This window comes from Megascapheus bottae, chromosome 10, assembly GCF_031878675.1.
Source record: "Megascapheus bottae isolate mThoBot1 chromosome 10, mThoBot2.hap1, whole genome shotgun sequence".
In the NCBI taxonomy this organism is placed as follows: Eukaryota; Metazoa; Chordata; class Mammalia; order Rodentia; family Geomyidae; genus Megascapheus; species Megascapheus bottae.
Window position 1 is genome coordinate 16,510,364 of NC_143518.1, and position 15,003 is coordinate 16,525,366.

Consider the following 15,003-nt stretch of genomic DNA (forward strand, 5'->3'; position numbering starts at 1 on the left):
TTCAGAAAAACAGAATTGATGCTCTGGCTCAAAGTAGTAGCATATTAGCCTTGAGCTCTAAATCTCAGAGACAGTACTGAGGCCCTGAGTTCAAGTTTCTGGACCAACAAAACAAACAAACAAAAATTCTCAAATATTTTGGGATGATTCTTTCTGTTTAATAAGATTATAATTTATTCCTTTAGTAGATGTACGCTAATTCAGGTTTTTACTGTTTCTGTATGTAGAATTTGGGAGATTGCACTTTCAAAACATTGGTACATTTTATTCAGAATATCAAAATTATTAACATAATTTGTTCAGTGTGTTCTTGTATTATCATTTTAATGTCTATGAGAGCTTTAATAATACATGTCCTTATATTTCTAATAAAGTTGGTAATTTTTTTTCCCAGCTCTGGGGCTTGAACTCGGGCCTGTGCATTATCGTTGGACAGTTTAGCTCAAGGGCAGTGCTCTGCCACTTGAGCCACAATACCAATTGCAGCCTTTTCTGAGTATGTGGTAAGGAGGAATCAAACCTAGGACTTTGTACATGCTAGGCGATCACTCTACCACTAGGCTACACTCACAGCCCCATAATAAGGTGATTTTTTTTTTGATAATTGACATAGCTAGACATTTTAACTGGACTTTTGTCCAATTGGACTTTAGTCCAATTAACCTTTGGTCTTACTTTCTCTATTGATTTCCTTTTGTAATTTCACTAACATCTGTTATGCTTTTTACTTTTTCTTTTATTCAGTTTACTTGTTGTTAAACTTATTGCTTTTTATTCTCCTAAAATGGAAGCTTAGATAGCTTAGTTTAAATCTGTCTTCTTTCTCAATTCTTTCAATAATACAAAAGTCTAAGCATTACTTTTATTGCTTTTAATTATTTTTTGTGTTTTTATTTAGCTCAAAAACAATTTTTTGTATCAATATTGGGTCTTGCACTTAAATCCTAGGCACTGTCCCAAACACAGCCTAAAGCTGGTGCTCTACCGCTTGAGACACAACTCCACTTCTAGCTTGTTACTGGTTAATTGTCCTCAGATGACTTTGATCCCTGATCCTCATACCTCAGCCTCTTGAGTAGCTACAATTACAGGCATGAACCACCAGCACTCAACTCAAAATATTTTTAATAGCCTTTGAGCTTCGTCTTAGACCCATGCATTTTTTTAATGTGTTATTTTGATTGCCAAAATATTGGGATTTTTTTTTATTATTTATTTTTAGTTAGCCCTGTTGTGATCTAAGATGTAATGTACATTGTATGATTTCTATTTTTAAAATATATTAGAATATGTTTTATGGCCCAGAATATAGTTTCTTTTGTATATGTTTTATGAAACTTGATGGACAAAACTGTTTATAGAGGTCAATTACACCTACTTGATTTGTAGTGATATTGATTTTAACAAAGTCCTTACTCACTTTCTGCCTATGGAATTGGAATTGCCCTTTGTGGTTTTTTTTCTTCCTTCCTTCCTTGCTTCCCTTATTCTCTCTCTCTCTCTCTCTCTCTCTCTCTCTCTCTCTCTCTCTCTCTCTCTCTCTCTCTCTCTCTCTCTCCTCCCTCCCTCCCTCCCTCCCTCCCTCCCTCCCTCTCTCCCTCCCTCCCTCTCTCTCTCTCTCTCCCTCTCTCTCTCTCTCTCTCTCTCTCTCTCTCTCTCACTCTCTCTCTCTCTCTCTCTCTCTCTCTCTCTCTCTCTCTCTCTCTCTCTCTCTCTCTCTCTCTCTCTCTCTCTCTCTCTCTCTCTCTCTCTCTCTCTCTCTCTCTCTCGCTCGCTCTCTCTCTCGCTCTTTCTTTCTCTTTTTGAAATTTTAAAGCAGATCTCAATTTTAAGCCAGGATCACCTATCCAACTGCTGGAACCATAGACCTGGGCCATTTTCTTTTGCTTCCATGCTGTGCTGGAAATGGAACCCAGGTTCTCAGCAGACTGGGCACTACTATTGAGTTACATCCTCAGTCCTGTGTATTTCTAATAAGGAAATCAGAGTATCCATTGTTTCTCTTTGCAATTTTATCAGTTTTATTTACATTGACGCTGTTGTTGTTTGCCAGTATTGAAGAAAAAATTGCCCTGCCATCAAGTGCAATGATCTCCTTGAATTTTCATAGTCTTCCTTTTTCTGTCTACCATTATAGAGCTATTCTAGATTTCCTTGATTAATATTACCATGGTATATCTTTTTCCATTCTTTTTTTGTCAGTCCTGGGACTTGACTGTCTCTGAGCAATTCAGCTCAAGACTAGCATTTTACCTCTTGAGCCACAGTACCACTACCAGTTCTCTGGTGGTTAGTTGGAGATAAGAGTCTCAAACTTTTGTGCCTGGACTGGCTTTGAACCTCAATCTTCAAATCAAGGTATGTTTTTGACTATGAGTGAGTTATTGTTTCATTAAATCAATATCACATTCATTTTTAGTATAACCATGAAAGCTAAATCTAAAATTAAATACATGTGAATGCTGGAACCTTAAAAGATTAGAAACAAAATCAGTCTTAATTATTTTCATATTTTTCCTTTATACATAGTTTTTTCAATGATTTTTTTATGAAATTTTGCTCAATAGGTACATATATTATATACATATATATGAAAAAATATACACAGAAACAGTAGAAATATACAAAGTTGAGTTATAATTTCTTACAGAATCAAACTGACGAACATTAATCATTGTACTTTTCCATATGAATCACACTTAGCCACCTTAATTTAGGATATTAAATATCTCTCCTATGACCAGCGTCTCAAAGTGTATTTATCCATTTTATCATTTCCGATTTACTTGTTGAAAATATCTAATGAATTATATAATAGTTTTTCCATAAGGCCTTATTTGGATTTCCTTTCCAAACACCTTTCACCTAAACCAAACTCAGGGTAGCTCACCCCTATAATTCTAGCTACTCAAAAAACTAAGATCTGAGAGTTGCTGAGAAAAAGCCTGGGGCAGGAAAGTCATGAGATTCTTATCCCCAATTAACCACCAAAAAGCCTGAAGTGGAACTGTCTGTGGTAATAGCCTTAACCAGGTAAGAGACAAAACCCAGGGTGCCAAGCCCCAGAGATTGGGGGTTGGGGGCAGGGAGGCATAATCAAACAAAATCTACCTCTAATTCTTGAAAACAAAGCTCCTTGAGTGCTTTTTTTGATTTTATAGGTAAGTAAAACTCTTTTCATTCTAGCTTGCTACTGAACTTACACATTAAATCAAGGAATTTAACTAGCTTTTAGCAAGTGTGTTTCTACTGGAATTTAATCTTTTTATAAATTCCAAATAAACTAAATATGATCATTGTCTGTGTTGTTTTCTCTCACCTTGACTTCATGATTTTGCACACAAAACAATGCACTTCTATAGAGAGTAGGCATACAATTAGTATTCTATAAGAATAGAAGAATGGTGAACCTGATGCCTTTATAAATCACTTCAGGATTCCAATGTAAAATTTCAGAACACTGTAAGTTCTCTTAGGTGTGAGTTTCTTTCTTTGGCCTGATGCTTATACTCAGGGCTCAGATGCTGTCCCTAAGCTTTTTTTTTTCCTACTTTTATTTTAGTGTGTGTGTGCACTCGAGTGTGTGTTCTGGGGAGAAGAAAGATGCCTTTGAACCCCACTCCAATCCCAGGGCATAAACATTTTTGGTGTCTAAGGCAAGCTAGAATTCGAAGTTCTGATAAAAAATTAATTTACAATTAAAGTTTAAATTTTTATTTGTGTGAAATATACAATCAGAATGACTTAAGGAAAAACACCTATCTTATGCACTCACTTGAAATTTCATACTGGTAAGACTGACACAAAGTGGAATGATTCGATATGACTACAGAACAAAGGCTTTCTAGATGAGATGGAATTTTAGTCATTTATGTCTCATGTGGAATCATGTTAATGTGTGATTAAGCAAAATGGTAAAAAAAAAAATTCCATGTGCGTGTCTCCCTTTTCTGTAAAACTTCCATAAATTTATGTATCTGGTATAGCTTTGAGGTAAAAGTGTCTTGTTTTTCTTTTCTTTTATAAACTTGCCTTCCTGTTTTCTTCTTTTTCTTCTGGTTAATTGGAGAGAGTCTCAAAGGGACTGGGAAGCCTTTGAACCCTGGTCCTCAGATCTCACCCTCCTAAATAGCTAAGATTTCAAGCAAGAGACACAGGAACCCAGATGTTTTTCTGCATTTTTATTCTTTTCCTTTTCCCCAGTAAATATGCTGGTGTGTGTGTTCCTGGTCTGGTGCTTACCCTCACGGTTAAGATGATGCTGTCCCTAAGCTTTTTTTTTTTTTCCTCAAGGCTAGCACTCTACCATTTGAGCCACAGCTTCACCTCTAACTTTTTGGAAGTCCACTGAAGATAAAGGTCTCATGGACTTCCTGCCTGCACTGGCTTTGAATCAGGCTCCTCAGAGTGCAGCCTCCTGAGTAGCTAGGCTTACAAATGTCAGCTGCCAGCACTAAGAAGCTGTGACATGAGCAACTTTATTTTTCTCTACTTCTTTGTTTCAGCTATTTAAAAAAAAATGTTCATTTACCCCTTTCTGACCACTGTCTAAGACCTATGCATGCTGTAAAAAAAAAAAAGTAAATAAAAAAGAACTGAAGTATGATTTCCTGTGCCTATAATCTCAAGAGAGGGTTACAAATGTCAGACCAGTTTGGGCTACATAATTAATAACCAAATCAGAATCAATTAACTAAATCCAATTAAATACTTTAAGGAACAAAAAGATGAAAGTTAAAACTAGCCAAATCAACCCTCCGTCTAATTAACCTTTCATCAAACCATGTCACCAAATGAGATTTAAAAGCAATAATAATTGACCTCAATATGCGCAACTGGGGAGAAGTACCTTGCTCCACTGTTAAAGCTGAGCCTCTTGGAAAATGTGGGCAGAAAGGATACACAGGAGACCAAACTTTAGCATCAAGTTCTCGGCACAGAAATTGGGGTGCGTGGAGGGCGGGGGAGATGGGTGGTGAAAATCCCATGGCCTAGATAAGCGCGCCTCAGTGTGACCTGCGAAGTTCTGGGTCCCAGAGGACACCGGGAAGAAGAGGAATGGGATTCCCCGTGTCTTGGGATTTCGGGGCTCAGGATTTGGGGATCAGGGGATCAGATCAATCAAGAAAGCTGGAGCCCTTTCCTCCATGCCCCCCTTTCTCCAAGCCCAGCAGATCTCAAAGATTTGGACTAAGAGAAGAGAGGAATTGCTGGACGTTAGATGATGGGGGGGGGTGGACAGAGGGGGGTGGTGGAAGGAGAGGCGCCCGAGCTTTGGGGCGGGAAAGGGAAAATGAGGGGAGGTTGGAAGAGCGGATCTGGGAACAATGCGCTTTGCTCCCACCTTGGGGCAGCCAAGGGCAACTTCCAGGCTTTCTCGCTTTTCCCATCTGCATGAGTAAAAGGATCTGCCCCCGCCCGAGCTGACGCAATTTGCGTTCAGCGGCCGAGGGGAAAAGAAAAACCAGTTGTGTTGGGGGTGCGAGGGCAGAGAGGCGGGGAAAAAAAGTCATGTCGTCACGTAGGCTTGGCTTTTTTTTTTTTTTCGGGCATAAAAGGAAGGTTCTCTTGCTTTCGCCTTCAGTTGTCAAACTCCTAGGTGCCCGCCAACGTCAGGAGCACGCTCAGGAACTCAGCTGCGCCCTCTCTCCAGATCTGCTACTCCGCAGCCTCGCAGCAGCCCGTGCCGCCCGCGCCGCCCGCGCCAACTGTGCCCGCCCTGCGCCCCGCCCGCCCTTGCTGCGCCCTCGCTGCGCCCTCCAGGATGCTCGCCCGAGTGCTGGTTCTCTGCGCGGCGCTGGCGCTCTGCCGTGCAGGTGAGTTCTCCTCCGCTCCTTGGATTCCCCCGGCCTTCCACCCACCCAGGCTGGGCGCACTCACCGACCAGTCCTTCCACTCCACGGCTGCCCGCTGCCTCCTCCAGGGAGGGATGGGCGGGAGGGGATCCAAAGAACTGAGCCAATCGCCCCAGAGTTGCCAAACTTTAACTCCTGGCTGGTGGAGCCCTGACCCTGGCCGCTTGTCAGCGTCACGGAACTCGTTGTCATGTAACTGTCAGGGTGGCAGGATGGTGACACAGGATGGTTCCGTGCGTGGGAAACGCACAGGGATGATGCCCTTAATACGAAGTGTCAAAATTTTACATGCTCCCGGTGGTGTATTCCTGCCCCAGTATAAGAAAAAAACATTTTAAAAGTAGCTGTTTTACACCGACTACTTTTCCCCTTAAATTTTAACTGTTAGATCCAGCCATTTGAATTCTGAAAGTGATTATCTTTTTTTTTTTTTTAATGCTCATTTGAACACCTAAGAGATAATTTGGGGGAGGGAGGAACTAGTCCGGCTGACTATTCTGTCACCTGTATTTAGAAAAGGAGGATAGCCTTTCTATATGATAAGCACTATTTTTTGAGGCAGTTTTTTTTTTTAAAAAAATTCTTTCTCCACGACTATCTTGAATCCGTTATTGTAAGGTTGACCCATAGAGAGTGAAATAATTAAACGCTGGAATCAGGTCGAGGAGCCAGATGAATCATGTTGTTGTCCTTACTGTTATTGTAGCAAATCCTTGCTGTTCCAACCCCTGTCAAAACCGGGGCGAATGTATGAGTATAGGATTCGACCGGTATTCCTGCGATTGTACGCGAACAGGATTCTACGGTGAAAACTGCACAACACGTAAGTCTTTCTGTGGGTTTACCTCACTGGAAATCCACTGGAAATGAGCCAGAATTTCCACTGTATACATTTTGCGTCGTTTAAGAAGCTCTGCTAACTTTTCCCTCTTCTTCCTCTCTTTTTGCAGCTGAATTTCTGACAAGAATAAAATTGCTTCTAAAGCCCACTCCAAACACAGTGCACTACATTCTTACCCACTTCAAGGGAGTCTGGAACATTGTCAATAACATCCCTTTCCTGAGAAATTCAATTATGAAATACGTATTGACATGTAAGTACAAATCTCTAAGATTTTTCAGCTTCTTTTAAAAACATAGGCATTATAATACTGGATATTACTTAACCTAATGGAAACACATAATTCTAAACCTTCAGAGTGACTTTCTGTAGACGTTTGCAGTTTGCCTTCTATCTCAAAAGCCCCAAATATTGGCATTTATCCTATGTCATTTGGACACTTCTGCCTCATAGAGTTCTTTAGTGATACTTTATGAAACTAACCTTCACTGATCTGGTCAATTTGTGAAGAAAGTATGGTCCCTTGCTTGGTCAATGTTCGTGGGCCACAGAATTGTTTCAAAACTATAGTGCCCATTAACATAAATGTTTCATTTTGATTTGACTTAGCAAAAACTTAAATCTGTATAGATCTGAAGTAAGAAAAATATAGACTGCTGGACCATAATATCTAACTTAAAGTGAATAGTAAAGATGTGTTTATAGATCTTATAGTAAAGATGTGTTTTCAGTGGAAGTTATTTTTGGTCATGTTTTGTGTGTGTGTGTGTGTGTAAATGTGCCAGTATGAGACTTGAACTCATGGCCTCAAGCTGTTGCTTAGCTTTTTGTTCCAGTCTTGTGTTCTACGACTTGAACCATACCTCTGCTTCCAGATTTGTTCTGGCTAATCGTAGATAAAATTCTCTTGTGTTTGTCTTCACCATCTGGATTCAAACCAAGATCCTCAGATCTCAGTCTGTTGAGTAATAGGCTTAAAGGCAGGAGCTGACAGTGCCAGGCTAAGTGTTGTCATTTTAAATCAGAGTATGTTTGTTAAAATTAATCTCTCTGCCACATTCTGAATTTTACACTAAAAGTCTTAAGAAAGCAAAATTTAAAAAATGACTGGTTACACATAGGGGGCTAATAAATTCTTTCCCTTGCAAATTTCAGCCAGATCACATTTGATTGACAGTCCACCAACTTACAATGTGGATTATGGCTACAAAAGCTGGGAAGCTTTCTCGAACCTCTCCTACTACACCAGAGCCCTTCCTCCTGTAGCTGATGACTGCCCAACTCCCATGGGTGTGAAAGGTAAGCAAGAAGAATGAGTAGACATGTTAGCCACCTAACAACAGTGTAGGCTTTTTGGTTTATTTTTTAACCTTTACTCTATAAAGTCATAGAGACTAATAAAAGGTCTTAATCTATGTAAATGGATGGTTCCATCAGAGTAACTAGCCATTTGATATGATGCCATAATATCCCAAACTAATAGTCTTAATAAAGTCCTAGAATGCATTGCATATGAAGTGAACAAAATTATTTAATGAGAATGTGTCATACACTATCTTAGGATTTCTATTTTGCCTAATTATTTTTTCATTATTTTTTTCAGGCAAGAAGGAACTTCCTGATTCAAAAGAGCTTCTGGAAAAAGTTCTTCTGAGAAGAAAGTTTATTCCTGACCCTCAAGGCACTAACATGATGTTTGCATTCTTTGCCCAACACTTCACCCATCAATTTTTCAAGACAGATCAAAAACGAGGACCTGCTTTCACCAAAGGACTAAGCCATGGGGTAAGACAGAGTAACAAAATGCTAATGTTTCTTGCCATACCATATTATTCATGTTTATTTTTTTGATGTCATATCTGCAAAAATCCTAAACTTTTCATTTTAACTTGATGGTTTAGTAAAACAGACATAGACACACAGACACTCTCATACATGTACAACAAACACAGATGAAGATATTTTATTTGTGGTTTTCCTTGTGTTTTCAGTTACTTTGGCATTGCAAGATTCTGTGTCTTCTAAGGTATATCTGTGCCATGACCTATCTTCACTATTATTATCCTTTGGATCTCATGAAGATGACGTCAATTTATATGTTATATTTTGCTTTATTTCATATTAATAATTTTCCATTTTTTTTCTTTTTTGTGGGTCTTGAAATTAAACTCAGACAGAGCCTTGTACATGCTAGGCAATGGCTTGCCCGGTGAGCCACATTCCAGCCTTCATTTTCAAATACATTTTTTAGACATACCAAATGATTATAATGAAGTAATCATATACTTAACATTTCCTATAGGATACAAATAATTTATGCAACAGCCATATGTAGTCTTGCAGTTCTGATGAATACACAGATTAATCTGGTATTTCGTGGCCAAAGAACTATTAGTTTCATTGACTGAAAACTTTTAAAGAAAGACAAATCAAAATTTATTGACAGGTTACGTAAGACACTTTATGTGAGATTATTCAACAGCAACAAATTGAAATGTTTCCATACTCTTCTAGGTGGACTTAAGCCATATTTATGGTGAAACTCTGGACAGGCAGCACAAACTGCGCCTTTTCAAGGATGGAAAAATGAAGTATCAGGTAGGTTCCCTTTGAATTAAGAATCAGCCATGGGCCTCCCTGTACACCTGCATTGGAACACCACCAGTGGTAGCCATTTTCTTTTTTGAAATATCCATTATTAATGTTGCTTGCTGTCTTTTTATAATCTCAGGTAATAGATGGAGAGGTGTACCCTCCCACAGTTAAAGACACTCAGGTACACATGGTCTACCCACCCCAGACCCCCGAGCACCTGAAGTTCGCTGTGGGGCAGGAGATCTTCGGGCTGGTGCCCGGGCTGATGATGTATGCCACCATCTGGCTTCGAGAACACAACCGAGTGTGTGACGTGCTTAAACAAGAGCACCCAGAGTGGGATGATGAGCGCTTGTTCCAGACTACCAGGCTGATTCTCATAGGTGAGCAAGAGATGACTTTCTACGTGAAACCCTGATCTGCAAAGAAGGCTAATCTATGGCTTTCACTATGTCTGTGATGAGAGCATATAATGAATGGAAACTCCATTTAGTCCATGAGCACAAGCAGACTGAATTATCCTTTTATGTTGGGGGGGGGAATAAAAGTGAAAGCATAATAAAGTAACAAGATTGTGTTTCCCTTGCTGAAGTGTTTGTGATAAGAATGCTGAGGTGTTCTGCCTCTCTTTCTTTGTGCAACAGGAGAGACGATTAAGATAGTGATCGAAGATTATGTACAGCACCTAAGTGGCTATCACTTCAAACTGAAGTTTGACCCAGAGCTGCTTTTCAACCAACAATTCCAGTACCAAAACCGCATCGCTGCTGAATTTAACACCCTCTACCACTGGCATCCTCTGCTACCTGACACCTTTCAAATTGATGACCAGGAGTACAATTTCAAACAATTTCTCTACAACAACTCCATACTACTAGAGCATGGCCTTACCCAGTTTGTTGAATCATTCACCAAGCAAAATGCTGGCCGGGTAAGCATTGGTACTTAAAAAGTCAAAAGAAATGCCTTATCAGTAACTTGAAAATTTCCTCTGCACCCCAAATTATTTCTCTTAGACACAAATGAAATAACCATTTATTTTATTAGTCAATCATCTTCTTAAAAGAAGAAACCTGAAAGTTTGCTTGTGAAAAGTGTGAGTTGTTGGTGCAAACACACAACAGTTTTATAGCTCTCCCTTTAAAAGAAAGATATTTTGAAAAGTTTTCAGTTGTTTTCCAGATTGTAGGAATAACTATTTAGAACTTGACTGATTTTTATCATCTGGAAAGACAAAGTAGACCTAGTGTCCCATCTTACATTTAGCTTCTGTTGAAATGTATATAGGAGTCTTTCAAGAAATAAATAGGCCAAAAAGCTCTATTTTACAATTGCATTCTTTCCCCCCAGGTTGCTGGTGGCAGGAATGTTCCTCTTGCTGTACAAATGGTTGCCAAGGCCTCCATTGATCAGAGCAGGCAGATGAAATACCAGTCTCTGAATGAGTACCGCAAACGCTTTTCACTGAAGCCCTACGCATCATTTGAAGAACTTACAGGTAAGAAATGCTTTCCAGACTTCTTCACAGAATCGAGGGTCAAATGGAAGCAACAAATAGAAAGCAATTTGAAGGAAGGCGATGAATGACTTTATTTCCCCCCCCCCTCTTTGTGCATTCTCCCATTGCTTATATTGCTCCTATCTTCATCACTGCAGGAGAAAAGGAAATGGCTGCTGAGTTGGAAGCCCTGTATGGTGACATTGATGCTGTGGAGTTGTACCCTGCCCTTCTGGTAGAAAAGCCCCGTCCAGATGCTATATTCGGGGAAACCATGGTAGAACTTGGAGCACCGTTCTCCTTGAAAGGACTTATGGGTAATCCTATATGTTCACCTCAGTACTGGAAGCCTAGCACTTTTGGTGGAGAAGTAGGTTTCAAAATCATCAACACTGCCTCCATTCAGTCCCTCATCTGCAACAATGTCAAGGGCTGTCCCTTTACTTCATTCAATGTGCAGAATCCACACCATGACAAAACTGTCACCATCAACGTCAGCACTTCCCACTCCAGACTAGAGGACATCAACCCCACAGTGCTATTCAAAGGCCGCTCCACAGAACTATAGAAGGCTGCTGATTGTATTTATTTATTTATATGAACAATTTCTCTTAACTTAATTATTTAATGATATTTATGTTCAGTGCCTTACGTTACCTTAACATCTGTAACGAGACAGAGCTCTGTTTTTTTCTCAGAGCAAGGCAAGATATGTGTCATGATTCCTGTGAGATTCTTTTTTCTTTACTTGAATTTCCATGTTTAGTATGATTTAATAAGGATCAGAGAAAAGATGTTTGGAAATTTAAATGTTGTTACATGATAACAAAGTGTTTGTCATTATATACAACCTACCTATCATGATGTGTTAGATGAAATTAAGGCTGCGGGAGGATAAAGATATTGGGATGTTTATCCACCATCAAAAAAAGTAAACAGACAAGGGTACAAGTACATTTTTAAAAATTTATATTTAAGGCATACCCTACCAATAATTTCATGGTTTTCTTAAAGCAGCCTTGAAATAATATGATGAAATTTCTAAATTTATAGGTAGAATCATGTTTGAAAGTTTATTTCCCAAACTAGAGCAATTAAGCTTGTACCCACATTGATAAAAGGAAATATGTTAGATCTCCAAAATCAATAGAAATTGTACTGTAATTGCTGCTTAACGTATGGTGTGAGAGGTTTTGTTTTTTCACCAAAAGTGAAAAATCTATTTAATGTGACTATTATACCTTCTTTTTAAAACCAACATGCCAGTACATCAATGTAATGAAGCCATTGTAGTCTTATTTTGGAATAGGAATAGTTTCCATAAAGAGATTCCAGAATTTGTGTGTATGAGTAGTAACATGTAAAACCTATAGCAGCAAAAGGATTCTATGTTGGAAATAATGAGTAACAAGAATTCCGAACTGAAGTTCAAATTTGAATATAAGCTTTAGAAGATTTTCCTATCCTTGGGTTCCACAGGAACTCAGTAGGGTTTGTGATGAAATTAATGAATTGCATAATCATATTTTTCCAGGTTTTTTTGCAGTCCATATCACAGGACAAAAATTAACAGTGGCCTTAAAAAGCTACTTCGAAATGTTCGAATCCATTTCACACAAATTTTACTGGAATCTCAATGAGGAGTTCAATAAGTACATTCAACTCAAGTCTAATCACCTTCATTGCTGCTCCTTTGAGTTAACAGAAACTTTGTTCTGATCAGTGTCCTTTCATATTGGTTTCCTGATTTTGAGGTCAGAGTTCTTCTATCTTTGAATTCTATTAATATTTCTTACTTGAACTTTTACTGATCTTCAGGAAAGCCTCATCTCAGGACTAAAACTTAGCTCCTTTTAGAAGGACTAAAAGAAAACTAAGTAAAAAAACTAAGAAAAAAAAGTATTCAATTATTCAAAGTGAAAGACATGAACATTTTATTTATAATTTTAGCCATTTGTACCTGAGGACCGAAAATAGAAGCAAGTACCTTAGAAGTATTGTTAATGCATTCCCAAGAGGAAGAAAGATAACATTTCTGTTCTAATGAATTCCTTTCTTATTTAAGAACCCAAGGCCGACAATGGATCAATCTGGGTAATAATCATAAATGAAATAATAACTGATAATAGGTTTCTACATCTCATTGTCAGCTGACATTTTATGGTACTGTATTCTGCATAATTATTTATTAAGGATTATTTATGTTTTATTGAGCATCATTGTATAAACTATTTAAACCTATAATTATTGATTTTTTTGTTCATGTCAGAATCAATGTGTTTTTGCATTACCTCTTGGAATTATGTAAAGTATAAAATTGATTGAATTAAGATTGATGGATAAGGAGTCTAATTCTAGTAAATTGAGATGTTTAAGGTCAGGATTCATTTTCTTGACATGTACCTATACACCAACTACAGAGAACATTATATGTATTAAAGGCTCTGTTAATTATTCAGTAACTCACTCAAATACAATCTATTGACAAAATACACAAATACTATGGGATTTGAAATTTTCAAATCAAGCATCATTTATGGGCAACAAAATTTATGTAAATAACTGAAAACATAATTTAAGAAAACAACTCTTAGTGAAAAAAAACAACTCAGGAAAAATTTTCTTTAAGATTTTGTGTTTTGAAGGTTTAAAGTTAAGAACTAGTCAACATTAGAAAAGATTATATAAGAAGACATTTGCTGGCACATATTTGTTTTTGTTTTGTTTGTTTTGGAAAAACAAATCAACTTGATTGTTACAAGACCATCCTGCTGCCTGAACCTGGAACTCAGGTTGTGTGTGAATATGTTGATGCCTCAGACAAATATGTATTTAAATTACCTTCTATAAAAATAGAAGTCTTGAAACAAATGCCTGTTTATTTTTATACTATTTAAGGATGGAAAAGTCTTCTGAAAATAAAGTTTGTTTCTACATACCTTTGTCTTTGATTTCTCTAAAACATGATCCTAAAAATAAATCATGACTTTTTTTCTCATATGTATTCAAAAGTAAACTAAGGACTAAGGATGTTCCTCAGAGGTAAAGTGCTTGGCTGGCATAAACAAGGCTCTGAATTCTACCCAACATTGCAAACAAATCTGGCTCTTGATTAAATGACTTAGCCTTCAGTTTGCACAGCCCTCAGTTGCCTCTTAATTAAATGGCACAGCACTCACTGAAAACTTTTGAGACTACATGCTCCAGTAGATTGCAAAAAGCTTATTTTCATTGCTCCATCTACAAGAGGAAACACCTTAAAAGGGAAGCAGTAGGATAAATGTTACTAAGGAGGCACAAAATCTTTTTTTTCTTCTTTTTTTTCTTTTTAATTTTTTATTGTAATTAATAAAAGGGTTACATGATATTTGCCAGATAGAAGGTGCATTAATTCACATACATTGATACCCTTTCACATATCTTGGTACCCATTACCCTACCCCTACCCCACCCCAACCTGACATGGTTTTCCCCCCTTCCCTATCAAATTTCAAAAAACTGAATACAAATAAATTCAATATATCAGATAACAAAGTGAGATATTGTAACAATATGAGATACCCAAGGGACAGCAAAGGAGATGAGAGACAACATAGTACATTAAGGACAACAATCATTCGTTATATGGCTTTTGTTTCAATATCCTGGAGGTCCTTTCAATTAGCTTCATACTATATGGCCTTATGTATCAAGATTTTGCTCTATTGCAGATCTCTGCTAGTAGAGCCCAAGGTTTCTACTGATTATGACGAATGAGGGAAACCATTAAGCCTAAGTTCCTTTGAGTCTGGCTTACTTCACTTAATATGAGTTTTTTCTAAGTCTTTCCATTTCCTAACAAATGGGGCGATGTCATTCTTTCTGACAGCAGCATAGAATTCCATTGTGTACAAATACCACAACTTGTTGATCCACTCATCAACTGAGGGACATCTAGGTTGGTTCCATATCTTTGCTATGGTGAATAGTGCTGCAATGAACATTGTTGTACTAGTGGATTTAGTATGTCCTTGTTTCTGGATGGTTGGGTAAATGCCAAGTAGTGGAATTGCTGGGTCATAGGGGAGTTCCATGTTTAGCCTTTTGAGGCACTGCCATACTGCTTTCCACAGTGGTTGAATGAGGAGGCACAAAATCTTAAAAAGGAAGTTTAAAATAAAGTGGGGGAGGGGAAAAGCCTGGTGACAGGAGGCTCATGCCTGTAGTCCTAGCTA

The 15,003-nt window shown here is 38.1% G+C and overlaps 1 protein-coding gene across 1 annotated transcript; it reads left to right on the forward strand.

Moving 5' to 3' along the window:
- The first annotated feature begins 6,344 nt into the window (after window positions 1–6,344).
- Window positions 6,345–11,862, forward strand: Ptgs2 (prostaglandin-endoperoxide synthase 2). The gene is made up of 9 exons (XM_090340211.1): window positions 6,345–6,678; window positions 6,806–6,949; window positions 7,852–7,995; window positions 8,300–8,481; window positions 9,211–9,294; window positions 9,428–9,674; window positions 9,936–10,222; window positions 10,642–10,789; window positions 10,948–11,862. The coding sequence occupies exons 1-9, from the start codon at window positions 6,528–6,530 to the stop codon at window positions 11,355–11,357; spliced, it is 1,797 nt and encodes a 598-aa protein (XP_090196337.1). The 5' UTR covers window positions 6,345–6,527; the 3' UTR covers window positions 11,358–11,862.
- Window positions 11,863–15,003: the final 3,141 nt, after the last annotated feature.